A 27,286-nucleotide genomic window follows, 5' to 3' on the forward strand; every position below is an offset into this window, starting at 1 on the left:
GAGGGTGATGTTGCTGACAGGAATACAGAGCATCTGGGTCTGTGCAAATCAGACATCACCACACACAGTTAAGAATGGAAGGATTGCTGACAGGGAAAAAGATTTATCAGTAATGTGAGGGATGATAGGATTTTCATTAGAAAACTTGGTTACAGACATTGGGGATGTTCTCGTGTTGCTCTCGGAATGAAACAGTGGACAATTTAAAGAGGTTTATAACTTCATGGTTGGATTGGATAAGCTGGATAAAGATCAGCTGACGACCGGACAGAGATTTATGATTTGTTAGGTATAGGAACCAGTTTTCGTTTACACAGACCGGAACATAAATGCTTACACTCAAAAGGTCAATCATATTCAAACCCTAGAATTTAATGCTTACACTCAAATGTCAGTCAAACTCAGAACCTGAAAGGCAGTGCTTACACTCAGGAGTGCCAGGGCTTGATATATCAAGCGATTCACGTAACTAATGTTTGGTTTCAGTTTCCTGACTGCAAATCATCTTCCAGTATCCTGTAAACAAAGTTTACGAAATTCTTCAATGTCAATCCTGGATAAAAATTCAGAATAAACAAACATTTCTTGTAATCTCAGGTTGTGTGTATAAATGCTCTCTCTTGTCAAAAGATTTTCTTAAGTCCCTCACAATCCTGGATAGTAATCCAGAGAGACAAAACTTTTTACTTGGTTTGAGTTTGCTTGTGTAATTCCTCCCCTTCTAACTGGCTGCAACAGTTTCCATAATCCATCACGGCCAGTCCACAAAATCATCTCCTCCTGGCCCAGGATGAACACACATGCTTCCTGCTGCACATTGCCCTTCATTGTGGTAAGCAAACCTTTGATTCAAAAATTGAAATCCACTCAGGGTTATGAGTTTCTGCCGAGTCTTCATGTAGTTAACAGAGCCACTGAGTTTTGGACACATGGAGCAGGAGGTCCCATGGAATAGTGGGTACAAAGGACAGGGTTTGCTTCCTTTACTTACTTTCTGCTGCTGTTCTGCCTCATCAGTAAGACATTGGAAGTGAAAGGTTAACGCAATTTAACTGACAAGACATCTCCAATCTGAACAATTCTACCCTAACATTATTTCAAGCTTTATTTCCAGCTCGCCTTTCTTTTTCCTCTAGTTCTTTACCATTGCTAAATTTCTTTTAGTTCTCTACTTGTTCAATTTATTTTTCTTTCTCCTCCCTTCTCATTTCCTTTTTTCTGATTTAAAAAAAATTGAACAGAATCTTAGATAAATTCTGTCAATGACATCAATTTCAGAATTCCCCCTTTTAATTCCAAATGTTGGTGAGGCACTTCAACAGTCTCCTCCTGACAATACTAGTTTTTATTTCATTCTTCAGTTTATTTGCTAGCTGTCTCAGTTTAACTTTAGACAAAGATTTCATATAATTCATAGTTACAATTTCCTACTCTCAGAAAATCTTAGAAACCAACAGGTAGGTTGAAATTCAGACCTGTGGAATACAGGTCACAACCACTTCTGTTGTTTTCTCTTTATGCTCAACACCTCCAGGATTTCATTTCAAAAGTTCACAGACCCCAGTCTTAAATTCAGCAAATTTCACTACAAAGAGAGCCTCCACTTTTTTATCTCAGCTGACGATAAAACTGGACAAAATCAATATGCCACAGTGAAACCTGACTTGCTGGACTATAAAGTTTTATTTTTGCTGTGTGTTTACTGTGATGGTCAGTCTCTGAATATAATAACAACAAAGAGGCTGCCATTTGAACCTTTAACAAAATAAAAACAAAAAGTTTGTTGTACACACAGGAAATAAAAACATGAACTATGTTACACAACATAAAATTATTCAAAATACTGTGGGTGCAGTTCAGGCCTGGTCTTTGCAGGGTGCTTGGCTTAGAGTGGTAGCGTCCACAGCGACCAGGATGCGGGGATGGAAGTAGTAACAGGTAAACTGAGGAAACTCCACGACAGTCTGTTGATGTCATAGCTTCAAAATGGGAAAAACACTGGTGGACTACTGGCCATCTGACAATTACTGTTTAATCCTTTCTCATTTTACAGATTTAGAGCAGTGGAAACTTAGATACAGTTAACTTTTTTGTAACTTTAGAGGCAGAGTAGGAAGTCGAACAAAGTCTAACAAATCTAGTCTAAAGGTGATAATTGCTAATTTAAGTGATGTTAGGAGAAGCCAGCCAGGCTTGTCACATGTGGGGAGTCCCGGATGCTGCAAGTTTTGAAATGACCACGAGCAGAAAGTGCTCCCAACTGCAGAAACTAGAGCTCTGGGTTTCAGAACTCTAGCAGTAGTTGGAGACACTGTAGCATATCCACGAGGCTGAAAGTTACATGGATGGCACATTTAGAAAGCTCAGTCATACAGCACCTCAGGGACTAAAGGAAAGGAGGGAATGGGTGATCCGAGAGAGTTCAGAAAGAACACGTGGGTACTTCAGGGATCCCGCACACTAACCATTGTTCCATTTTAGAAGCTGATGAGAGTGCTGGTACCTCAGGATACTGCCAGCCTAACCTTTTCTCATAAGGCAATCCAGTCATTCCAAGTATCAGTCAAATAAACCTACTCTGCTTGCAACATATTAACATAGGTATGGTGACCAGTACCATACATAGCACTTCAAAATGTGGTCTTACAAACATCCAGTATAACTGGAGCATAACCTCCCTACTCTTGCATTTAGTTCCCCTCACAATAAAACATAACACTATTAGCCTTCCTGATTTCTTACTATATCTACATATTAACCTTCAGTAATTTGTGCACTTGGACTCCAGATTTCTCTGCAACTCCCAGCAGTACAGAAGGAGGCCTGCCTCACTTTTGATTTGATCATAAAGCTTTGGATCCCCTTCTCCCCTGCCGCCGCCCAGATTGAAACTGGACAACTAATGTTTGTTGCAGAGCAGTTGTATCCAAGTACAGATTTCCTCTTCGAAGTTCATTTTGGAGAACACACTCATCATGTAGATGACATATTCTGAGATGACCTTCTGGTCCAGGCTGATGAGGCAGGTGACCACTTCCAGCTCTTTATTGAGGCAATTGTATCCCTGAATAGGGTGAAGCACTCAAAAGTTTACCTGTTGGGTACACCACAGGCCTGGTCAGTGTAACTCACCAGCTTCAGAGCAGAATGTTCAGCAGTGCAAACACTATTTCTAGAGCCACTTCCTTATGAACTCTGGGATGTAGACTGTAGGACCCTGAAGATTTATCGTCTTTTAATCCCAGCAGTTCCCCAGCACATTTTGCAGAATGGTACTGCCCATTCACTAGCCATTTTTTCTGTTTTACTTTTGTGCCACACCCACCAAAAGCAGAATAATTCTGTCCTTCAGGATTTATTCAAATAGTTTCTCCAACGCTGAGATTAGAATGACTGGCCTAGAGTTTCGTGATTGATTCCTTGCTGAGTTCTTGAATAAAAGGTACCTCACTGGCTGTCCTCCAACATCTTTCCAAGTGCAAATTATACTGTAACAATACACTTGCTATGAATGCAAGTGAGAGATGCCTGTACTGAGAATTTTTTCCAGGTTTTAGGTAAAATTTAAGGCTGATATTTGGATAAATTTTACGCAAAATTATTCTCCTTTCATCAGTGATTATTTATGACAGTTATAAATCTTGTCATCATTAATTCTACAAAGGAAAGTTATGGTTTTAGAAATTAAGACGATTTAGGGCTGGACGGTTGCACGTGCATCCAGCACCGGAGAACAAGTGGTCCACATGGATTCTAATCCTATGATGGTGGATCTGAATCAGAAGCAGTCTCCGTCAGAGAAGAAATTACCTCAACTCTGTCCTAAATGAGCAACCTCATTAGTTTTAAATGATGACCACTTATTCTAGAGGAACCATCTCTTCCACCTACACTTGATCAAGTCCCCACAGGATCCTATGTGCTTTCATAAAGTCATCTGATTCTTTTGAACTCTACAGCATACAGGCTTGGCCTGTCTAGATTCTCCTCCTAAGGCAATCTGTTCATTCCAAGTATTAGTCTGGTAAACCTACTCCACTTCCAAAATATTAACGCAAATACGGTGGCCCGTACTGTATACGGCCCTCCACATGCGGTCTTACCAACAGCCTGCATAATTCAAGTATGACCTCCCTACCGTTGCATTCAATTCCACTCAGAATAAAGTAGGACAGTATCAATCCTGATTACTTACATACACAGATTAACCTTCTGCGATTTGTGGCACTTGGACACCCCAATTTCTCTGCATCTCAGCACTCTACAACTTCACCATTTAGGTAATGTTTCTTCATTATTTATAGCTGACAATGGGCTGAGGAATGGCAAATGGACTTTACCTTAATACAACACCTTACGTTTGTCTTTGGTAAGGCAAACCAGGGTAGGACTTATCCAGTTCATGATAGGGCCTTTGTGATTGTTGCTGAACTAGGAGACCTAGGGGTGTCGCTGCACAGTTCCTTGAAAGTGGAGTCGCAGCTAGACAAAATGTGAAGATGATATTTGGCCTGCTAACCTTCATTGGCCAGACCAGTGAGTATAGGCGTTGGGACGAAAGGTTGCGGCTATACGGAACATTAGTGAGGCCAGTCTTAGAATATTGCGTACAATTCTGATCGCCCTTCTGTGACAAAGATATTGTTAAACTGGAGAATTAGCACAAAATATTTAGAACAATGTTGTCACAACTGGAGGGTTTGAGTTTGAGTTTTTGGGGGAGGCTGAAGAGGCTGGCACTATTTTCTCTGGAGTATCGAATGCTGAGGGGTGACTTATAGAGGTGTGTATAAAATCATGAGGGGCATGGATAGGTTGAATAGCCAAGGTTTCTTTTCCTCCCTGAGAGTGGGGGAGTACAAAACTAGAGGGTCTACATTTCAGGTGGGAAGGGAAAGATTTAAAAGACCTGAGGGGGATAACTATAGAACAAGCTGCCAGAGGAAGTGATTGAGGCGAATACAATTACAACATTTAAAAGGCTTCTGGATGGGTATATGAATAGAGAGATATGGGCCAAATTCTGGCAAATGGGACATCAGATTAGGACATCTGATTGGCATGGACAAGTTGGATCAAAGAGTCTGTTTCCATGCTGTATCACTCTATAGATGATAGCAAGAATAGTTTTTACTCTCATAGCAACCTTACAGACATTCAAACATCACTGAATGGTGCACACCAAATGTTCACTGCACACAGCTACAATTGATTTCTCACTGACTTCGGAATACTTTAATCAAACACATGGTCTTACCATACAATTATCTTCTGACCGACTTTACACCATTTTAAAAATTTCTTTCAGGATTGCTGAGCACTTAAGCCTTCACTGCCCAGTTTTCACTGACAGAAAAGTCACTCACTGACCGTCAGTTTGTTTGGTCCTTAAACAACTCAGCATGTTTTCCCACAGCTCTGACTGCTTTGGAGACAGGTAGTAACAGCATATCTGTTTCTACAGGCCATTTCTCTCTCTCTCTCTCTCACTCAATAGACCTATACATATGACTGTTCTCAATGACTTGTATTATTGCTAGAGATTCTTGGCAACTATACAGTACTTTTCTCTTCAACCATTTTTCTTAATGCAATAAACTGTTAACCTCAAGGGTTTTAAAGATTATTTTTCCAGTACAATTAAAGAAAATATACTACAGGTTATACTATCTCCAGACAGAAAACATCACCAATGAAACTGAAAATGATGTCATCCCTTCTTTTACACAAAACTGAAATACATTGACAAGTAGACAACACAGCTTTTACATCAATTCTCAATTTTAAAACTTAAGTTTGCAACCAACAGAAATATACTATGAATTTTCTTCACATTAGCCTGATATCTCACCTTATCAATTCCAACCCTAGACATCTGCAAATGAACAAAATCCAATCACTGCAGTTACTTGTGGATTCACTTGTGTCTCAGGAGGTTGGAACGCTGAGTGAATTCCTTTCCACGTTCATAACAGCTGAATGGTCGCTCCCTGGTGTGTATTTCAATGACAACTTTGTAAATGCCTTCTCCCCAGTATGAACACCCAGGGATCTTTGAAGAAGGGATGACAGGCTGAGTGACTTCCCACTCTGAATAGATATGGACAGTCTTACCCTAGCATGAATTTCCTTGTGTACAGTGAGGTCAGATGATCGCCTGAAGTCAGTCCCACACCTGAAGTCAGCACATGAATGGCCTCTCAATGGTGTGAACACGTTGGTGGGACCTCAGGTCTCCAGGCCTTTTAAAACACTTCCCACACTCTGGGCACTTAAAAGGTCTCTCATCAGTGTGAGCTCGTTGATGTCTCTTCAATTCAGATAAGGTAGAGAATCCCTTGTCACACTTGGAGCAGGTGAATGGTCTCTCCCCAGTGTGAATTCGCTGGTGTTCAGTGAGCTGCGATGATCGCCTGAACCCAGTCCCGCAGTGAGAGCACTTAAATGGTCTCTCGTCAGTGTGAGCACGTCGATGTAATGTCAAATCCCAGGAATTTTTATAGCATTTCCCACAGTCTGGGCATCTAAAATTCCTCTTGTCAGTGTGAACATTTTGATGGCGCATTAACTCCCTGGAACTTTTAAAGCACTTTGCACAGTTAGGACACTTAAAAGGTCTCTCCTCAGAGTGAACTCGCTGGTGTGTGACTAGGGTGGAAGAGCGAGAGAATCCCTTCCCACACTCAGGGCACGTGAATGGCTTCTCCCCAGTGTGAATTCGCAGGTGTAGTGTGAGTTGAGATGATCGCCTGAACCCAGTCCCACAGTGAGAACATCTGAATGGTCTCTCATCTGTATGAACACGTTGATGGGACATCAGTTCCCCTGACCTTTTGTAGCACTTCCCACAGTCTGCGCATTTAAAAGCTCTCTCATCTGTGTGAACTTGCTGATGTCTCATCAATTCAAATGTTGTAGCGAATCCCTTCCCACACTTGGAACAGTGGAATGGTCTCTCCCCAGTGTGAACTCGCTGGTGTGTCAGAAGGTTGGATAACTGAGTGAATCCCTTTCCACAGTGAGAACAGGAAAACGGCCTGACTCCTGTATGGCTGCGCCGATGAATTTCCAGCTGGGATGGGGATTTGAAACCCTTTCCACAGTCCTCACATTTCCATGGTTTTTTCCCAGTGTGACCGCATTTATGTTTGGACTGGTCAAATGATTGTCTGAGTCCTTGTCCACACACATAACATGTGTACAGTTTATCCCCAGTGGGAATGGTGCTGCTTCCTTCCATGTTCACAGTCCACTGATGTTAAGGTTACAATAAATTAGGATCCTGATGTGATATTTGGTTCCAGTTTCAGAACTGCAAGATGTCCTCTTCTAATACCCTGTGTGAGATTGATTTACAGTGTGTAAAAAAGACAAAAACCACAAATGCAGGTTGTGAAAGTGAGCTGAATAAATCGGGTAATTTGTGGAAATGGCACTAAAGGCAAAGTCACCTTGAAAGCTACCATTTTCATAGCATGTGAATGGGATAATTAAGGCAGCAAGAATGTAATGCTGAAATTGTATACAGCATTAGTTAGGCCATAGCTGGAGTACTGTGTATAGTCCTGGTTACCTCACTACGGTAAGGATATTATAGAACTAGAGGGGGTACAGAGCAGGGGCATTAGGAGGTTGCATGCGATGGATCAGTTGACTTTAAGGAGTGACTAAAAAGGCTTGACATGTTCTCAAGAAAAAAGGTGGAGTGGTACATGATTGAGACGCATAAAATTATACAAGGAAATGTACAGGGTGAGTAGGGAGCATCTGTTCCCCTTGGTTATGAGGTCAATCACAAAGGAACATAATTTTAGAGTAAAGGACAGGAAACTCAGAGAGGATTTCAGTAAAATGAAACATTTTCACTCAGAGGGTGGTGGGAATCTGGAATGAGCTGCCTGATTAGGTAATGGAGGCCTGAAAACGAACAACCTTTAAATTCGAAATATCATAACATAAAGGATATATATGGGAACAGGAGAACAGCCTGACTGCTGTATGGCTATGCTGATGAATTTCCAACAGGTATGGGGTTTGAATCCCTTCCTAGTCTTCACATTTTCATGGTTTTTCTCACGTGACTACATTAATGTTTTGACTGGTCAAACGATTGTCTGAATCCTCATCCATACACATGTACAGTTTATCCCCAGTGTGAATAAAGCGAAGGAAATTGGAATTAAGCACCCCTTTAGTGGTAGTTATGCCAGTGCGCACTCGATGGGCCTCTTCTGCACCATAACATTCTGACCTGGTGTATAAACCAAACTGGTTCAGTGACTAAATAAGAGGAGACGGAGAGGCAGTGAGAAAGGAGAGGAATGTTTGATAGCAACAAAGGGGCCAGACTTTGACAGAATCTCTCAAATCCTCAAACACCACCATGAAGGAAGACCAGGGTCGTAGTTGTATATGAAAAGCATGGAAACAGACCCTTCACACATCATCCTGACTTGTGCCATCCAATACGAAATAAGCAGAATGGTCCTCCATTTAAATACCGAAAAGACAGAAACCATCTTCTGCAACAAACTGTAAATCCAACTTCAGATTCCTCTGCCTGAGTTTGAGCCAAGGTAGAAAAACTAGACTGGAAGAACATCGCTCTCTCCAATCAACCTGATTCAGCAAAATACAGACTGCTGACGATTGTGACTGCCCTTTGGAGATCATGTCTCCAAACTGACACTGCGCATGCTTTACGTCACAAAAGGGCTCAAATGGTTAAAAGGTAGCTCCAAACTAATAGGGAGAGACAGCAGACCTGAAGGAGGGAGCATGGGCGGCTCCTCCGCCAACCATTGGGAATGATTCTTTCTGTGGGCAATCTTCCCAAAAATCTTTCCCCGAGTAGAAAAAGAAATCCTTCAAACATTTCAACCCCTCTGCTCTGAAGAGAACAATTCCAACTTCTCCGATTTCTGCACTGAACTGATAGCCCTCTCTGCTGATACAGTTCTGGGAAATTGTCCCCGCATACTCTCCAAGGCCTTGACACCTTTCTAAAAACTGGCTTTCACAATAAATCAGGTCATTTGTAGTGAATCTGCTTATGTATATCCTGTATCCTTAAAGAAGCCGAAGGATTATTAGATTATTCAGAGAAACTTCTTGATCAACTTGCCCTGTAATATTCAAAGAATTGTGCTAACACTGACACAAGTCACTCTATTTAATTCAGTTTATTCTGCTTCTCGTCATTCATCCTTCCAAAATTCATCATTGAGTGAAACATTTTGGAATATTCTGAGGGTGTGAATGATGCAAAATGAACACAAGTACTTGTTTCTTCTTTATACCAGAATCGAAATTGCAGATTTGTTCCCAAGATTATGATTCCCAGGAGTGTGATTCAGCATGACCTGTTTTACTACACAGAGTCAACTTCAGCTGGCATCAGTGAGTGAAGAGAAAAATTCCAGGCAGCAGTTCCGTCAAGGTTCATTGCAGGACCAATAGCTCAATCAGCTCCACTCTCAGTTCAGGAGACCTTAACAGTTTATGCAGTGTCTACAGGAGAGTGTTCCTGGGGCACTTTATCCAACACCGCCAAACAAACAGTATTAATCAGCCAGAAATCAGGTTACTGTTTGTGGAATTTCACTGTCCATAAACTGATGTCATGGTAGTGACAAGCTTGAATTTATATAACATGCTAAGTGTTTCATGAGGAAACATTTGACACCAAGCCAGAGTGTATAATATTAGTAAGGATGCTTAATCAGACAGCCCATTTTTAACAAGCATCTTTAATTGGGAGACAGATATGGAGAGGCTTCAGACATGAATTTGAGAGCTTCACAAAGTCATGGCCACCACCGGTGGAATAATTCTAATGAATGAGACTAAAGAGGACAGAAAGCAAGGAGGGTATGTCCTTCACAGGGTCCTATGATTGTTAATGACAAAAATAAGGATGGACAAAGCCAAAGAGGAAGTTGATAACAAAGGATTTGAATTTCAGGGGCTTTCCTTACCCAAGAACCAAAGTCAGTCAGTAAGTACAGGAGTGATAGATGAACCGGACTTTGTGTGAGACACAGGTGGTAGAGTTTTGAATAATCTCATGATTCTAGATGTGGATAGGATGAATATAAGAGACAGATCAGAAACGTATTGGATCATCAGGTCTAAGACAACACAGAAATGAACAAGAGTTTTAGCAGCGGATGATCAGGGATGAGGTGAAGACAAAAAATGTTTTGGACATTGAAATCACTGGTGTTAGTGATTGTGTGGAAGTGTGGTTATTGTCAGTGCACATGTAGCAACTCATGGGTGACATCAGCAAAAAAAATCTTATTCATAATCAGTAGTTAACAGAACAGAGGGGCCAAGGATTGATCCAGTTGTGACAATGATGTATCAAGTGTGGTTAATTACATCTCGGACAAGCCTCCAATATTTTTTTATGGACCAGACCAAAGACCTTTCAAATATATCATGGAGATAGCCTAGATATCTAGGGTTAGATATTTAACATTATCTTATTTAAAAGGCAGCTGCAAGGTTCTGTGTTCCAGATATAATTCATTTGGTCATACTGCTTGGTTTTATGCAAAACACACTTAACTTTTACACCCAGTCAAAATTCAAATGTTGGAAAGAAAAACTGGTATAACTTTAATTGTATTAGAAAACTTAAAAGAACGACAAATTATTTAACTGCAAAAAAGCATCTATTCCAATATAGTAACTAACCAAAAATACACACTCTTGGCAAAGGCAGATTCAGTAAAATAGATTGTCTCTCATGCAATGTTTCTCCAGTCCAGGAGAAACTTCTGGCAGAGTGTGAGCAGGCTTTTTTACTGTAGCTGATAGAAATGAAACAGCTTCCACACCAAACTTCAAAACCCCAAGGAGACAACGAGAACTGCAGATGCTGGAGTCAGAGTCAAGACAATGCGAAGCTGGAAGAACATAGCAGGTCAAGTCACCTTCAGAGGAGCAGGGAAGTCGATACTTCAGATTTACACCCTTCATCAGGTCCCCAAAAACCAAATAAACAAACTAAAATCCTGATTCTGTGGGATGAACCCATCCATACATGCTGCTTCTGTGGTTCTACTTCTTAAAAAAAATCCCAGGGCCTTACAAGCTGTTTATTGGCTTAGATGTGAGAACCCAACACATCTGGCTCAAAACCTCTTCAAAAACAAACAGGACAAAATGCATTTCTTAAAGCCTTCGTATCATCACACAGGTTTGATTTCAAGAAGCGGAGAGTTTGCTGCCCGATTCCCTTTGATTCCAGATATTACTTGGGATGCTTCATGCCAAACAAATCAACTGCAACATTGATATTAAGGGCTGTCACTCTGGAATTCAGATCATTTTCCAACGGATGAACCAAGGCTGTCAGGAGCTGAGTGGTCATGGCGGAATGCAAACTGAGCAGCATGTGCTGCTTATTGATGGCAACTTGCATAACTATAGTGATGATTCAGAGCAGACTGACTGGACAGTAATTAACTGGGTTGGTGTTTTTTTTTAAATGTACAGAACATACCAGGGCAACGTTCCACATTGTTCTGTAGAGACCCACGATGTAACTGCACTGGAACAGCTTGGCTTGGGAAGCAGCAAATTCTGGACCACAAGCCTCCAGCTCGATGGTCAGAATTTTGAGAGGACCCATGGTTGAGACAGGATTCAGTTGCTCCAGTTATTTCACGATATCGCACTAGTGAACTAAATTGGCTGAAGATTCGCATCTGTGATGTTGGGGACTGCTGGAGGCAGCTGATATGGATCATTCACTGAAGATTGTTGCGAATGTTTCAACCTTAATGTGCTTAATGATGTGCTGGGCTCTTCCAATATTCGAGATGAGCACAGCCTCTGAGTGAAGGGATGACCCTTTAGGACTAAGATGAGGAGAAATTTTCTTTGGCCAGAGGGTGGTGATTTTGTGGAACTCATTGCCATGGAGGGCTGTAGAGGCCAAGTCATTGAGTGTATTTAATGACAGAGATAGATTGGTAAGGGGATCAACAGCAGAAGGAAGGAAAATGATGTTGAGAAACATATCAACCATGATCAAATGGTAGAGCAGACTCGATGGGGCAAATACCCTAATTCTGCTCCAATATCTTATGATTATTGTGGGCAACATCAATCTGCACATAAACTGAGCAAATCAAATCAGTAATATTATACAGGACAAATTCCTGAAGTGTGTACGAGATGCTTTTCTGGATCAACACTTTGAGGCCCCAAATGGAGGACAGATAATCCTTGATTGCAGATTGTGGAATGGCTGGGAGTGGGTTAGCTTAGTTGGGTGGATGGCTGGTTTGGGATTCAGAATGACACCAACAGCATGTGCTCAATTCCTGTACTGACTGAGGTCACCAAAGGTCGCACATTTTCAACCTTGCCTGAGACACAATGACCCTGAGGTTAAAGCACCAATCGTTCTCTCTCTCTCTGAGAGCAGTGCTATGGTCATCTGGGACAATGGCAATTTTAATTGCAAACTTTAGTTGTGTAACAAGAAGACAATAATTGGTAATCTGTCTGGGTGAGGCCCGTTGTAGAAGAATGAAGAATTCAATGATAGAAGTGTTCGCTAAGATGGAGAGTGACAGTTGATTCTGAGATGAGGGTCAAAATCCAAATAGAGGAAATTATGATAGCATGAGGCACAAGCTGACTACAAGAAGTTGGGGAATGTAATTTAAAGGAATGACAAACATTTAAAGAGCACTTGGAGGAACCGCAACTGTGGTTCATTCCTATCTGGCACAAAATAAGACGGAAAATGAGGCCCTGCCATGCCTAGCAAGTGATATTAGGAATTATACTGGATCCAAGGAAGGGCCATACAAATTGGTTAAAAACAGCAGTTCAGATTTCAGCAAAAGAGGACTAATGGATTGATGAAGAGGGGAAAAATAAGGTTAGAAAGTTAACTTGCAAGAACATACAAACTAATTGTAAAAGCTCCGAAAGATACATTGAAGAGGAAAAAAGGATTAATAAACACTAAGGATGAAATTCCAAGGAGTGAATACAGGAAACTAGGCAGGACCTTTAAAAAGTAGGTCCTCAAGGGTAGTACAATCTGGATTACTCCCAGTGCCATGAGCTACTGAGGGTGGGAATAGGATAGAGCAGATCAATGTGTGGTGGGGGAGCTGGTGCAGGGGAGGTGGACTCACATTTTTGGATCTTTGGAATATCTTGTGGGATGGAAGTGACATGTAAAAGAAGGACTAATTGCACCTGAATTGGAAGGGGACTAATATACTGGCAGGGAGATTTGCCCGAGCTGCCCGGGAGGACTTAAACAAGTAAAGAAGTGAGGAAAGAGATTGGTCTGAGACTGATACTTTGGGAAAAGGAGTAAGTCAAACAGTCAGGGCAGGTAGGAACAAAACACAGAATGAGGTTGAACTGAGAAATTAAACTGCATTTTATTTCAATGCAAAAGGCCTAACAGGTAAGGCAGATGAACTCAGGGCATGGTTGAGGATACAGGACTGGGACATCATTTTAATTACAGAGATGTGGCTCAGGGATGCAGGACTGGCAGTTTAATGTTCCAGAGTAAAGATGCTAAAGGAAGGATAGAAAAGGAAGGGGTAAGAGAACTGGGGAAGTGGCGTTTTTGATTAGGGATAACATTACAGCTGTACTTAGCGAGGATGTTCCTGGGAATAAGTCTAGGGAAGTTATTTGGGTGGAACTGACAAATAAGAAAGGGAAAGGGATGATCACCTTATTGGATTTGGACTATAGATCCCCCAATAGTCAGTGGGAAATTGAGAAAAAATTGTAAGGCGATCTCAATTATCTGCGAGAATAAATAGCATAATAATGGTTGGGGATTTTAACTTTCCAAACATAGACTGGGACTGTCATAGCTTGGATGGAGAGGAATGTGTTAAGCATGTACAAGAAAAGTTTCTGAGTCAGTATATGAATGTACCTACTACAGGTGGTACAAAACTTGACCTACTCTTGGGAAATAAGGCAGGACAGGTGACTGAGGTGTCAGTGGGGGAGCTCTTTGGGGCCAGTGACCATAATTCCAATAGTTTTAAAATAGTGATGGAAAAGGATAGACCAGATCAGTTCTAAAATGGAGGAACGCCAGTTTTGACGGCATTCGGCAAGAACTTTCAAAAGTGTATCAGAGATAATGGGAACTGCGGATGCTGGAGAATTCCAAGATAATAAAATGTGAGGCTGGATGAACACAGCAGGCCAGCAGCATCTCAGGAGCACAAAAGCTGACGTTTTGGGCCTAGACCCTTCATCAGAGAGGGGGATGGGGAGAGGGAACTGGAATAAATAGGGAGAGAGGGGGAGGCGGACCGAAGATGGAGAGTAAAGAAGATAGGTGGAGAGAGTGTAGGTGGGGAGGTAGGGAGGGGATAGGTCAGTCCAGGGAAGACGGACAGGTCAAGGAGGTGGGATGAGGTTAGTAGGTAGCTGCAGGAACAGCAACTCATATTCCGCCTGGGAACCCTGCAGCCATATGGTATCAATGTGGACTTCACCAGTTTCAAAATCTCCCCTTCCCCTACTGCATCCCTAAGCCAGCCCAGTTCGTCCCCTCCCCCCACTGCACCACACAACCAGCCCAGCTCTTCACCCCCCACCCACTGCATCCCAAAACCAGTCCAACCTGTCTCTGCCTCCCTAACCGGTTCTTCCTCTCACCCATCCCTTCCTCCCACCCCAAGCTGCACCCCCAGCTACCTACTAACCTCATCCCACCTCCTTGAGCTGTCCGTCTTCCCTGGACTGACCTATCCCCTCCCTACCTCCCCACCTACACTCTCTCCACCTATCTTCTTTACTCTCCATCTTTGGTCCGCCTCCCCCTCTCTCCCTATTTATTCCAGTTCCCTCTCCCCATCCCCCTCTCTGATGAAGGGTCTAGGCCCGAAACGTCAGCTTTTGTGCTCCTGAGATGCTGCTTGGCCTGCTGTGTTCATCCAGCCTCACATTTTATTAACTTTCAAAAGTGGATTGGGGCGGATTTTCGCAGGTAAAAAGACTGCTGGAAAATGGGAAGCCTTCAAAAACTGAGATTCCATAGACAATATGTTCCTTTTAGGGTGAAGGACAAGGCTGGTAGGTGGAGGGAATTCTGGATGACAAAGGAAATTAAGTTTTTGATTAAGATTAGTAAGGAAGATTATGTCAGATGTAGAAAGAAGAGATCGAGCGAATCCCAAGAAGAGTGTAAAGGTAGTAGGAGTATACTCAAGAGGGAAGTCAGGAGGGCAAAACAGAAACATGAGATAGCTTTGGCAAATAGGGTTAAGGGGTGCTGCATTTTCAAAAGACAAATCAGGGCAGACCTTGTATATTTGATGGTAAGGTCCTGGGGAGCATTGCTGAACAAAGAGACCTTGGAGTGCAGGTTCATAGTTCCTCCAAATCAGAGTCATGGGTAGATAGCACAGTGAAGAAGGCGTTTGGTATGCTTGCTTTTACAGGTCAGAGCATTGGGTATAGGAGGTCGGAGGTCATATTGTGGCTGTACAGGAGATTGGTTAAGCTACTATTGGAATACTGTGTGCATTTCTGGTCGAGAAATGTTATTGTGAAACTTGAAAAGGTTTACAAGGATGTTGCCACAATTGGAGGGTTTGAGCGAGAGGGAGAAGCTAAACAGACTGGGCCTATTTTTTTCTGGGGCATCAGAGGCTTTGGGGTGACCTTATAAGAGATTTACAAAATCAGTGGGGCATGGATAGGGTAAATAGACAAGGCCTTTTCCCTGGGGTAGGGGAGTCCAAAAACAGTTGGCATAACTTAAGGTGAAAGGGGAAAGATTTAAAAGACATCTAAGAGGCAACACTTGCACACAGATGGTAGTGAGTGTATGGAATCAACAGTCAGTGGAAGTGCTGGAGGCTGGTACAGTTACAGTATTTAAAAGGCATCTGGATGGGTGTACAAACAGGAAGGGTTTAGGGGGATATGGACCAAGTGCTGGCAAACCGGACTAGATTTATTTAAGATGCATGGTTGGCATGGACAAGTTGGGTTGAAGGTTCTGTTTCCATGCTGTATTTCTCTAAATCCCTTACCAATCAGAAACAGAGGAAGTCAAAATGTGGAATAAAGAGATGGCAGACCAATTATCTGCATATTTTGGTTCTGTCATCACAAAGGATACACAAACAATATCCCTAAAATGCTGGAGAACACATGAGAGGGAAGAACTGAAGGAAATTGGTGATGGAATTGAAAACCAACAAATCTCAGTACCTGGAAATCGTCACCCCAGAGTTATTCAGCAAAGTGGGCCAAGGTAGAGTGGATATATTCTGAAACTAGGGGTTTGAATCTAAATCGAGGAAATTGATGGTCATCTTTCAAGATTCTACAGACTCTGGAACAATTCCTATGAATTGGAGGGGAGCTAATGTAACCACACTATTTAAAAAAAGCAAGTAGACAGAAAACAGGGAATTATATACCAGTTAGCTTAACACCGCAAAACAGTGACAGGACTGGACAGTCAATCAGCACATATTTATGATCGGGAAATGAGAAATGAGACTTGTTTGTCCATAAACACAAGTTGCTGAAAGGAAGCATGTGGGTGCAGCAGGATGTGAAGAGGCAAATGAGAATTGGAATTAGAATCCCTACAGCGTGGAAACAGGATGTTCTGACTATTGGAGACTGTAGGACAAAGATTTACCAGACTGATTCGTGGGATAACAGGACTGACATATTAGGACGTAATAGATTGGTTAGGACGAAATTCACTGGAGTTTAGAAGAAACGTGGAAACATGGAAGGATCTCACAGAAACTAATAAAATTCTAACAGGACTAAAAGGTAGATGTAGGAAGGATGCTCTTAATGACCAGGGAGCCTAGAATCAAAGGGTCACAGATTAAGAATGAGGTGTCGGCTGTTTAGGACTGAATTGAGGAAAGATTTCTGGAGTCAGAGACTGGTGAGCCTGTGGAGTTCACAGCCTCAGCAAGCAGTTCAGGCCAAAACATTGGATGTTTCCAAGAAGACAGATATAGTTCTGAGGACTAAAGGGATCAAAAAGAATGGGTCTAGAAGTAGAAAGAGGCCAAGTAGCACGATCAGCCATGATCATACTGAATAGTGGAGCAGGATCGAACGCCACAATGGCTTAGCCCTGTTTTGATTTAGTACGTTTCTATTCTGTTAAAAGTGGGATATAAAAACAAAATGATTCTAACTGACAGAGATGTCAGCACTACTTCATCATTACTGGATGAAAGTCCTGTAACTCCTTACCGAACACCAATCTGGCAGCAGCTTCACCACACAAACTGCAGAAGTTCAAAAAGGTTAAAAGAGGTGCAGAGTGATTTTGGAAGCTTTTGGACTGGCTGTTCTGTCTCTTGTTTTTTTATCCAGTTCTCAAATTTCTCAATGTTCTGAGAAAAGCAACACAGTGTGTAGGAAATAAAAAAAACTTTGGAAATTTGCTGATACTGAGGGAAAAGGAGGAGTGGGGAAGGGGAACAGCGAGAGAAACAATGAGCCAGATTTTCATGGTGGGGTGGCAGACAAAGAACAACCCTAATTTCCAAACCCTTCACACCTTGCTAGTGTGCAAAATTAGGGCACATGGTACTGGGGGCAAAATACTGACTTGGATTGAAAATTGGCTGGCTGACAGGAAGCAAAGAGTAGTGATAAACGGGTCCTTTTCGGAATGACAGGCAGTGACCAGTGGGGTACCACAAGTTTCGGTGCTGGGACTGCAGCTGTTTACAATATACATTAATGGTATAGACAAAGGCATTAAATGTAATATTAGCAAATTTGCTGATGACACAAAGCTGGGTGGCAGTGTAAATTGTGAGGAGGATGTTATGAGAATACAGGGTGACTTGCACAGGCTAGGTGAGTGGACGGATGCATGGCAGATGTAGTTTAATGTGGATAAATGTGTGGTTATCCTCTTTGGTGGCAAGAACAGGAAGGCAGATTACTATCTAAATGGAGTCAAGTTAGGAAAAGCCGAAGTACAACGAGGTCTAGGTGTTCTTGTACATCAGTCAATGAAAGCAAGCATGCAGGTATAGCAGGCAGTGAAGAAAGCTCATGGCATGCTGGCCTTCATAACAAGAGGAATTGGGCACAGGAGCAAAGAGGTCCTTCGGCAGCTGTACAGGGCCCTGGTGAGACCGCATCTGGAGTACTGTGTGCAGTTTTGGTCTCCAAATTTGAGGAGGGACATTCGTGCTATTGAGGGAGTGTAGTGTAGGTTCACAAGGTCAATTCCCGGAATGGCAGGACTATCATACGTTGAAAGATTGGAGCGACTGGGCTTGTATACGCTTGAGTTTAGAAGGATGAGAGGGGATCTGATTGAGACGTATAAGATTATTAAGGGATTGGGCACTCTGGTGGCAGGAAGCATGTTTCCGCTGATGGGTGAGTCCAGAATCAGAGGACACAGTTTAAAAATAAGGGGTAGACCATTTAGAACAGAGTTGAGGAAAAACTTCCTCACCCAGAGAGTGGTGGATATATGGAATGTTCTGCCCCAGAAGGCAGTGGAGGCCAACTCTCTGGATACTTTCAAGAAAGAGCTGGATAGAGCTTTTAAAGATAGTGGAATCAAGGGTTAAGGGGATAAGGCAGGAACAGGATACTGATTGTGGATGATCACCATGATCATAATGAATGGTGGTGCTGGCTCGAAGGGCCAAATGGCTTACTCCTGCACCCATTGTCTATTGCTCCATTCTCTCAGCAGTGAGAAAAAAAAGATATGGGCCAGCAATTTGTGGTGGGGGCTCAGGTGAAGAATGGTGCCAATTTACAAACTCCTCACCCCACTCAGTTCTCTTCTCTCCATTGTCTCAGCCTCTTTCACATTGTCATTGAACTGGCTGCAAAAGGTGTGCATGTGGACACTTTTGTGTCAATCTGTGTCACTGGCACCTGCACAAGCAGGTCCCAACAGCATTCTAATCATACTCCTCAGTGGACACAATATTGATTTAACCCAAGAACTTTTATTTCCAGCCCCATTCACGCCAAAGACAGATAAACAACAGTTAAGTTGGGGAAGCAGGGTTTATGGGCAAAATACTAGAAAATAGACACGAAGAATGTCAGATCAGCCACAATCCAGTTCAAAGGTGGAACACACTTGGAGGGACCAAATGGTCTGCTCTGTTCATATTACATATGGTCTTATAGTAGACTGTAGAAAGAAGTGTACAACAGCCTCAGTGACAGTGTTCCAGGGAACTGACTTTTGAAAGAGTTGTATCATAGACTGAAATAAAATCACACCTGCATACCATTGAGAAGCTACATGAATCTAGCGCGTTTTGAGAAGATTTGTAGCTCAGGTTGAGGTTCTGGATGCGAGTTTGCTCACTGAGCTGGAAGGTTAGTTTTCAGACGTTTTGTCACTTTTTTTTTTATTTGAAAAAATATACTTTATTCGTAAGATGTACAAAAAATAAAACATAGTTACACACCTACCCAGTCATGCAAGCCGCTCCGGGTTACCCAGGGGGTACATACACCAACTAAAGGAAAAAAAAAACAAAACAGAAAAAAAAAACAAAGCAAAGAAAATACCCCAGCAGTCGTCACCCCGCACAGTCCCAGTTGGCCCCCTGACCAGTTGGGGAAGGCGCCAGCTGGGCCAAGTTACCAGATAGGATTCTTTTCCCTTTTCTGGATGAGGGGGCTCATACGGTGGTCTTTCCCCACCGCGCCTTGGCGGCGGCTGCCCCAAGCTTTAGCGCGTCCCTCAGCACGTAGCCCTGGACCTTGGAGTGCGCCAGTCTGCAACACTCGGTCGGGGTCAGTTCTTTCAGCTGGCAGACCAGCAAGTTGCGGGCAGACCAAAGAGCGTCTTTCACCGCATTGATGGTCCTCCAGGCGCAGTTGATGTTGGTCTCGGTGTGCGTCCCCGGAAACAGCCCGTAGAGCACGGAGTCCCGCGTCACGGAGCTGCTCGGGACGAACCTCGACAAATACCACTGCATCCCCCTCCAGACCTCCTGCGCATAGGCACACTCCAGAAGGAGGTGATCAACAGTCTCGTCCCCCCCGCAGCCACCTCGAGGGCAGCGTGCGGTGGTGCAGAAATTCCGGGCATGCATAAAGGATCTCACTGGCAGAGCCCCTCTCACCGCCAGCCAAGCAATGTCCTTGTGCTTGTTTGAAAGTTCTGGCGATGAGGCATTCTGCCAAACGACTTTGGCAGTCTGCATGGGGAACCACACGACGGGATCCACCCTCTCCTTTTCCCGAAGGGTCCTGAGGATACTACGTGCTGACCACTGCCTGACGGCCTTGTGGTCAAAGGTGTTTCCTTTCAAAAATTTCTCCACGAAGGACAGGTGGTACGGAACGGTCCAACTACTCGGAGCATTCCGCGGCAACGAGGCCAGGCCCATCCTTCGCAACACCGGGGACAGGTAGAACCTCAGTAAGTAGTGACACTTGGTGTTTGCGTACTGAGGATCTACGCACAGCTTGATGCAGCCACACACAAAGGTAGCCGTCAGGGCGAGGGTGGCGTTCGGTACGCCCTTTCCCCCATTTCCCAGGTCTTTGTACATGGTATCTCTGCGGACCCGGTCCATCCTCGACCCCCAAATGAAGTGGAAGATGGCCCGGGTGACCGCAGCGGCGCAGGTCCAGGTAATAGGCCAGGCCTGCGCCACATACAACAGTACCGAAAGCCCCTCGCACCTGACAACCAGGTTCTTACCCGCGATGGAGAGGGACCGGAGCGTCCACCTGCCCAGCTTCTGCTTAAATTTGGAGATACGCTCCTCCCAAGTCTTAGTGCATGCCCCAGCTCCACCAAACCAAACACCCAGCACCTTCAGGTAGTCTGTCCTGACGGTGAAGGGGATGAAGGAGCGGTCGTCCCAGTTCCCGAAGAACATGACCTCGCTCTTACCCCTATTGACTTTGGCACCCGAGGCCAGTTCAAACTGGCCGCAGATGTCCAACAGCCTACTCACCGACCGACGATCGGTGCAGAAGACGGCGACATCATCCATGTACAGGGAGGTCTTGACCTGAAGGCCTCCGCTGCCCGGGATAGTCACGCCCCTCAGGCTCACGTCCTTCCTGATGGAGGCGGCGAAGGGCTCCACACAGCACACGAACAAGGCAGGAGAGAGCGGGCAGCCCTGCCTGACTCCAGATCTAACAGGAAAACTGTCTGATTCCCACCCGTTGATCGAGACTGCGCTAACGATGTTGGCGTAGAGCAGCCGGATCCAATTGCGGATGCCCTCCCCAAACCCCAATTTGGAGAGGACGTCCCTCATGTAAGCATGAGAGACCCTGTCGAAGGCCTTCTCCTGGTCCAGGCTGACGAGGCAGGTGTCCACCCGCCTGTCCTGTACGTAGGCGATCGTATCCCTGATGAGCGCGAGGCTCTCAGCGATCTTCCTGCCCGGCACAGCACAGGTTTGGTCAGGGTGAATCACCGACTCCAGGACAGACCTGACCCGGTTGGCAATGACCTTGGCCAGGATTTTGTAGTCCACGTTCAAAAGTGAAATGGGACGCCAATTCTTAATTTCTTCCCTCTCCCCCTTCCTCTTGTAAATGAGGGTGATGATGCCCTTCCTCATGGACTTGCACATTTCCCCTGCCCGAAGCGCACTATCGTACACCTCCAGCAGGTCCTGGCCGACCAGGCCCCACAGAGCAGAATACAGCTCGACCGGTAAGCCATCACTTCCGGGAGTCCTATTCCTCTGCAAGGACTTGAGGGCTCTGGCCAGCTCGTCCAGGGATATCGGCCGGTCCAGCCACTCCCTCGTGCCGTCGTCTAAGACCTCCGTGATAGACGACAGGAACGACTCGGAGGCCGTGCTGTCCATGGGCTTCGTGTCGTACAGTCCGGCATAGAAGGATCTGCTGATCCTCAAAACGTCGGGCCGAGACGACGTCACCGAGCCGTCGTCCTCCTTCAGCCGGCTAAGCACAGAGCTCTCTTTGTGCACCTTCTGAAAGAAGAAACGCGAGCACGTCTCGTCCTGCTCCACGGAGCGGACCCTGGACCGGAAGATTATCCTGGAGGCCTCCGCGGCGAAGAGCGAGGCTTGCTGGCCCCTCACCTCGCGGAGGTCCTCCGTGACATCGACCCCCATCAACTGGAGAAGGAGCAGGTTCTGCACCCTTTTCTGGAGTCGCGACAGCTTTCCCCGCCTCTCTCTTGCCTTCTGAACACCCTTGAGGACAAAGAACCTCTTGATGTTCTCCTTCACCGTCTCCCACCAGTCGCCTGGAGACTCAAAGAGGGGTTTCACGGTTCTCCAACCAGTGTACTCCCTCTTAAGCTCCTCGACGTTCTCTGGGGTCAAGAGAGTCGTGTTGAGCTTCCACGTCCCCTTGCCGGCCGGCTGGTCGTCCTGTAAGTGACAGTCGGCCAACAGGAGGCAGTGGTCAGAGAAGAACACCGGCTCGACACCAGTGGATCTGACCGAGAACGTCCGCGACACAAACAGGAAGTCTATCCTTGAGCGGATAGACCCGTCTGGCCGCGACCAGGTGTACCTCTGCTGCGCTCCGTCTGCAGGGGTGCTGAAGACGTCGAGCAGCTTGGCGTCCTTCACCGTGCCCATCAGGAATCTGGACGTGACGTCCAGTTGAATCCCCCCACCCGCTGTCCCCACGCCGGATCTTCCATCTGCATCAATGATGCAGTTGAAGTCTCCGCCTAGGATGACCGGCCTGGACGTAGCCAGCAGGGGTGGAAGCCGCTGCAGGACGTCCAACCGCTCACTCCGTACCACTGGGGCGTACACGTTGATCAGCCTCAGGGGAGCATTCCTGTAGGTGATGTCAGCCACTAGGAGGCGCCCCCCCCACCACCTCCTGAACTTGAGAGATGGTGAGGTTGTGCCCCCGCAGCAGAATAGCCAGGCCCGAGGAGCGACAGTCGTTACCCCCCGACCAGATCGAAGGCCCACAGGTCCAGGCGCCGGACCATTTCCCGTACCTGCCGAGGTGCGGTATCCCGCACTCCTGCAGAAACAGGAGGTCCGCCTTGATGGTGGTCAGGTAGGCCAACGTGGACACACATCTCGCGGTTGACTTGACGCTGCGCACATTAATGCTCGCAATTCGTAACCCCATTGTGGGCAGTGACCGCAGTACCCTCCCCAGGTCCAAGGTCCAGCCCCTCCATCTGTCCCTTCATGCCCATTGCCCGGGCTAACTGCTGGACGCTCTCTGGGCTCAGGAAACCGTCTGTGTTGCCTTCCGGGTGGCATCCCCCCGCCAGGGGTGCGGAGGCAGGAGGGTCCGGCTCCGGATCAGGCTGGGGACGTGCTGTTTCCTCCTTCCCGCCTGGAAGTTCCGGGGGGCCCTCCAGTGCTCCAGCGGCACTTGACTGGGCGTCGGAGTGAGCCTCAGGACGCCTCCCGTCACCTGGAAGCGGGGTGCTGCTTTCCTTCCCCCTCGAGACCTTTAACATCTGCTTCGGGTGGGCCCTCTCCGAATCCTCCTCGTCAGAGGAGCTCTTATAGCCCCCCTGTAGCTGCCTCTTCCCTCCTGATTGTTGCGGTTCCTGGGCCCGTCGACGCACCTTCCTCCTCGCTTTCCGGACTGTAGTCCACTCCCCTGGGTTGCCTGCCGCCGCCTCCATTGGCTCCGAGTTGTCGGGGGGGATCGGAGCCTGCAGGGGTGCTTTGCTGGCCTCGGGCCCATCCTGCAGGGCTGGGCCCTCCTGCACGGCCTGGCCCTCCTGCACATTAGTGGGGTCCTTGCTGGGCCCTGGTGCCTTCCTCTCCTCCGGGGGGGCTGGCCCCGCATTTCCCCTGCCGGCGACCTGGGCGTAGGTGGTACCCTGCCGCGGGCATGCCCTATAGAAGTGGCCCACTTCCCCGCAAAGGTTGCAGCTTCTCTCTCGTGGGCAATCCTTTGAAAGGTGTCCCTCCTCCCTGCAGATGGTGACTTTGCAGTCGGCCGCCATGTGACCTGACCTACCACAGGCATGGCAGACTTTAGGTTGCCCTGCATAGGTCAGGTAGCCCCTGCTCCCGCCGATCGCGAAGCTGGACGGTGGGTGTGCGACATTCCCGTCTGCGCCCATCCTCAGCGTCACCTTGACCTGCCTCTTACTCGTCCAGATGCCAAAGGGGTCCACGATGTCAGTTAGGTCCCCTTCCACCTTCACATACCTTCCGAGGAAGGTCAGGACATCAACTGCTGGCACATGCGGGTTGTACATGTGTACAGTCACCATACGGCTCCTCTGTGCTGGCATCACAAACAGTGGGACAGCGGTCAATACAGAGAGGGGGCCCTCACCTCCTTTCTCCTTGAAAACCTCCAGGAAGCGCTCGCAAAGCTTGGCACTCCGGAAGGTCACATCGTAAAAACCCCCTCCGGGGAAATCCTGCAGGCAGTAAATGTCTGCAGCAGCAAACTCACAACAGTCCAACAGGACCCTCTTCACGAAGAAGGTGCGGTCCACAGGTGCACCTTCATCCACCTTCTTTACAGAAACACGGATGGTGTTCCGGACCCCCTGACCTGGGGCACGAGCACTTGCCGCAGCCATCATTGCAGGTTGGCTGCTCCCCTGAACCAGCGTTAGGCCGAAGCCAGCATTAAGATCCACTGGTCGCAAGGGTGCACAGCCAACCCGACGTTCTCCTTTCACCTCCAAGACAGCACTCTCGTCCTCTCAGTCCACAAGAGAGTGAGTCTTTATTGTGTTTGAGATGTAAGCTGGTTCACTGAGCTGTAAGGTTTGTCCCCAGATGTTTTGTCACCATTCTAGGTAACATCAACAGTGAGCCTCCGGTGAAGCACTGATGTTATGTTCCGCTTTCTATTTATCTGTTTAGGTTTCCTTGGGTTGGTGATGTCATTTCCTGTTCTTTTTCTCAGGGGATGGTAGATAGGCTCCAAATCAATGTGTTTGTTGATGCAGTTCCGGTTGGAATGCCGTGCTTCTAGGAATTCTCATGCGTGTCTCTGTTTGTCTTGTCCTAGGAGGGATGTGTTGTCCCAAGCTGGAGGCTGACTGATGACGTTACCCAGAATGGTGACAAAACGTCTGAAAACGAACCTTCCAGCTCAGCGAGCAATCTTACATCCAGAAGCTACATGAATGTTCTGTCCACTGGATTTTAATATATATAAGCATTTAGCCGGGAGAGACAGAGACCCTTACACCATGGAGTTCCTGTGGAAATATATGAACAGTGACAGGGATACAGATGACCACCTGAGATGGCCACCCAACAGTGCAGTCACAGCGGGGGCGGCCCATTCCCCTGCTCCACGTGCAGGCAAGATTCAGTCAGATATCCAGCTGCTGAGACACCGATAAGTTTACGGTGGGGGGTTACAGCAGTTGGATTCTGGTGGGATTTTATCCTCTTTATTATATCCAGCTTCATACTCGCCTTCATGTTGCACTTTTACCGCAGTAACCCTTGCCACCAGCAGTAATTAAACAAAACAGCAGATCCCGGTTTCCTCCCACAGTCCAAAGATGTGCAGGCTAGGTGGATCGGCCATGCTAAATTGCCTGTAGTGTTCAGGGGTGTGTGGGTTAGAGGGGGATGGGTCCGGGTGGGATGCTGCAAGGGGCGGTGTGGACCTTTTGGGCCGAAGGGCCTGTTTCCACACTGTAGGGAATCTAATCCTCACATGGAGACATCGGGGCAGATTTTGAATGGGGCGGGGAGTGGAGAGACTGGGTTAAATGGCCCCTCCCACTACCGTTACATCACTGCGCCTGCGCACTCCCCCAATGCTGAACCCTTGAAGGCAGCGGAGTTTGAGGCTCTCTGCGGCCTAAATCAAGGCACCGGAAAACCCATGTTTGGAATTTGCACCTAATTTGGGTCATCAAGAAACCTTCATGCTGGACACTGCTCTCCTCTTTTACTTTTACTCACCGCCTTTAGAAGTCAGACACGAACGTTTCTTTCCAGCCATCACTCACGGTAACAATTGTGCGCATGCTCTAACGCCCCGTGCCAGTCTTGATTGATGACGTTGTGACCGTTCGCAACCAAGGGGCGGGACTGGAGGACCGTGTTGGTGCTGTTCGTCGTCCAGCCAATCAGAGAGAACGAGGGGCGGGGTGAATACCCTGACCAATTCGGAAGTTTGGTGACTGGGTCTCCAACTTACTGACGTCAGGTTTATTTAAAATCCCACGTGTGAACTCCACTTGATGGTGTACTGCTTTGATGGCTTGTAATTTTTAACAGACCTGTTGGACTTTAACTTAGTGATCAGAGATAATGGGAACTGCAGATGCTGGAGAATCCAAGATAACAAAGTGTGGGGCTGGATGAACAAGAGGCTGCATGACCTGCTGTGTTCATCCAGCCCCACACTTGGACTATAAATTGGTGTCCTGTGACTTCTGTCTTTGACCACACCGGAGCACAAAACATCTCTCGACTTACCCCAATGATACCTGGACTCAAGGGTTATATTATGAGCACAGGCTGCAGAAATCAGTCTGTGATTCATTTTGGCACAGAAAGAAGTAATTTAGCCATATTTCATAAACACCAACCTTCTGTATTGAAACACAGCGTCTCTGATTCCCCTGCTGTCTCCCCAAAGTTCCACAAGTTTATTTCCCTTAAAATGTTTATCTAATTTCCCTGTTCAAGTCATTGATACTCTTCGTTTCCACTGATAAGCAGAAAGGACTCCTACTCACACTGGGGGGGAAAAAAGAGCTTTATTCCACCTGTGTTTGTTGTTTCTGGAGTAAGTCAGTTGGGACTACTTTAGCATGAAGATGTAAAAGCTCCCGGTTCAATCCTAGGTTTCACTGGTCAAATTTTGGCAGCATTATGTCTCAGTACTTTGCATTGCTGCCTCACGGCACCAGGAACCCATGTTTGATTCCAGCCTCAGGCGAATGTCAGTGTGGAGTTTGAACACTCTCATTTTGACTGCATGAGTTTCTTCTCATGGTCCAAAGATGGGCAGGTTAGGTTAGTTGGACATGCTAAAAAAAATGCTCAATTTGTTTGAGGGATGTGCGTGTTAGTTGGGGGGGAGGAAGAGTCTGGATGATGTGCTCTTCAGAGGGTCGTTGCTGACTCTGAGTTGAACACCTTCTTTCTGCACTATAGGGATTCTAGGATTCTTTCTCTAGTCCATTTTAAAGTTGGTTGGGCTTAATACAGTACCCAATGTTTTACAACCTACATAAAACACTCACCTGAAGAGATTGAAAGCAGGGTAGTTAGGGATGGAAAAAAAATTATGCTGTGATGAAGACATGATGATGCAGGCAGATGTAAATAGATTTAGTGTATGGGCAAACTAACTTGCA

At 46.0% G+C, this 27,286-nt stretch overlaps 1 protein-coding gene across 2 annotated transcripts; it reads right to left on the reverse strand.

Moving 5' to 3' along the window:
* Window positions 1-495: 495 nt before the first annotated feature.
* On the reverse strand, window positions 496-25,976 carry LOC125449141 (zinc finger protein 239-like). 2 transcript variants are annotated; one of them, XM_048524801.2, is made up of 2 exons: window positions 25,881-25,976; window positions 496-7,337 (listed from the first exon to the last, which is right to left on the reverse strand). In XM_048524801.2, exon 2 carries the CDS (start codon window positions 7,238-7,240, stop codon window positions 6,182-6,184), a length of 1,059 nt encoding a protein of 352 aa, XP_048380758.1. In that variant the 5' UTR covers window positions 7,241-7,337; window positions 25,881-25,976; the 3' UTR covers window positions 496-6,181. The 2 variants fall into 2 exon arrangements, with proteins under 2 accessions (XP_048380758.1, XP_048380760.1); XM_048524803.2 differs by lacking the exon at window positions 25,881-25,976 and adding an exon at window positions 19,468-19,540.
* Window positions 25,977-27,286: the final 1,310 nt, after the last annotated feature.

Source organism: Stegostoma tigrinum, chromosome 43, assembly GCF_030684315.1.
Source record: "Stegostoma tigrinum isolate sSteTig4 chromosome 43, sSteTig4.hap1, whole genome shotgun sequence".
NCBI classification, from domain to species: domain Eukaryota; kingdom Metazoa; phylum Chordata; class Chondrichthyes; order Orectolobiformes; family Stegostomatidae; genus Stegostoma; species Stegostoma tigrinum.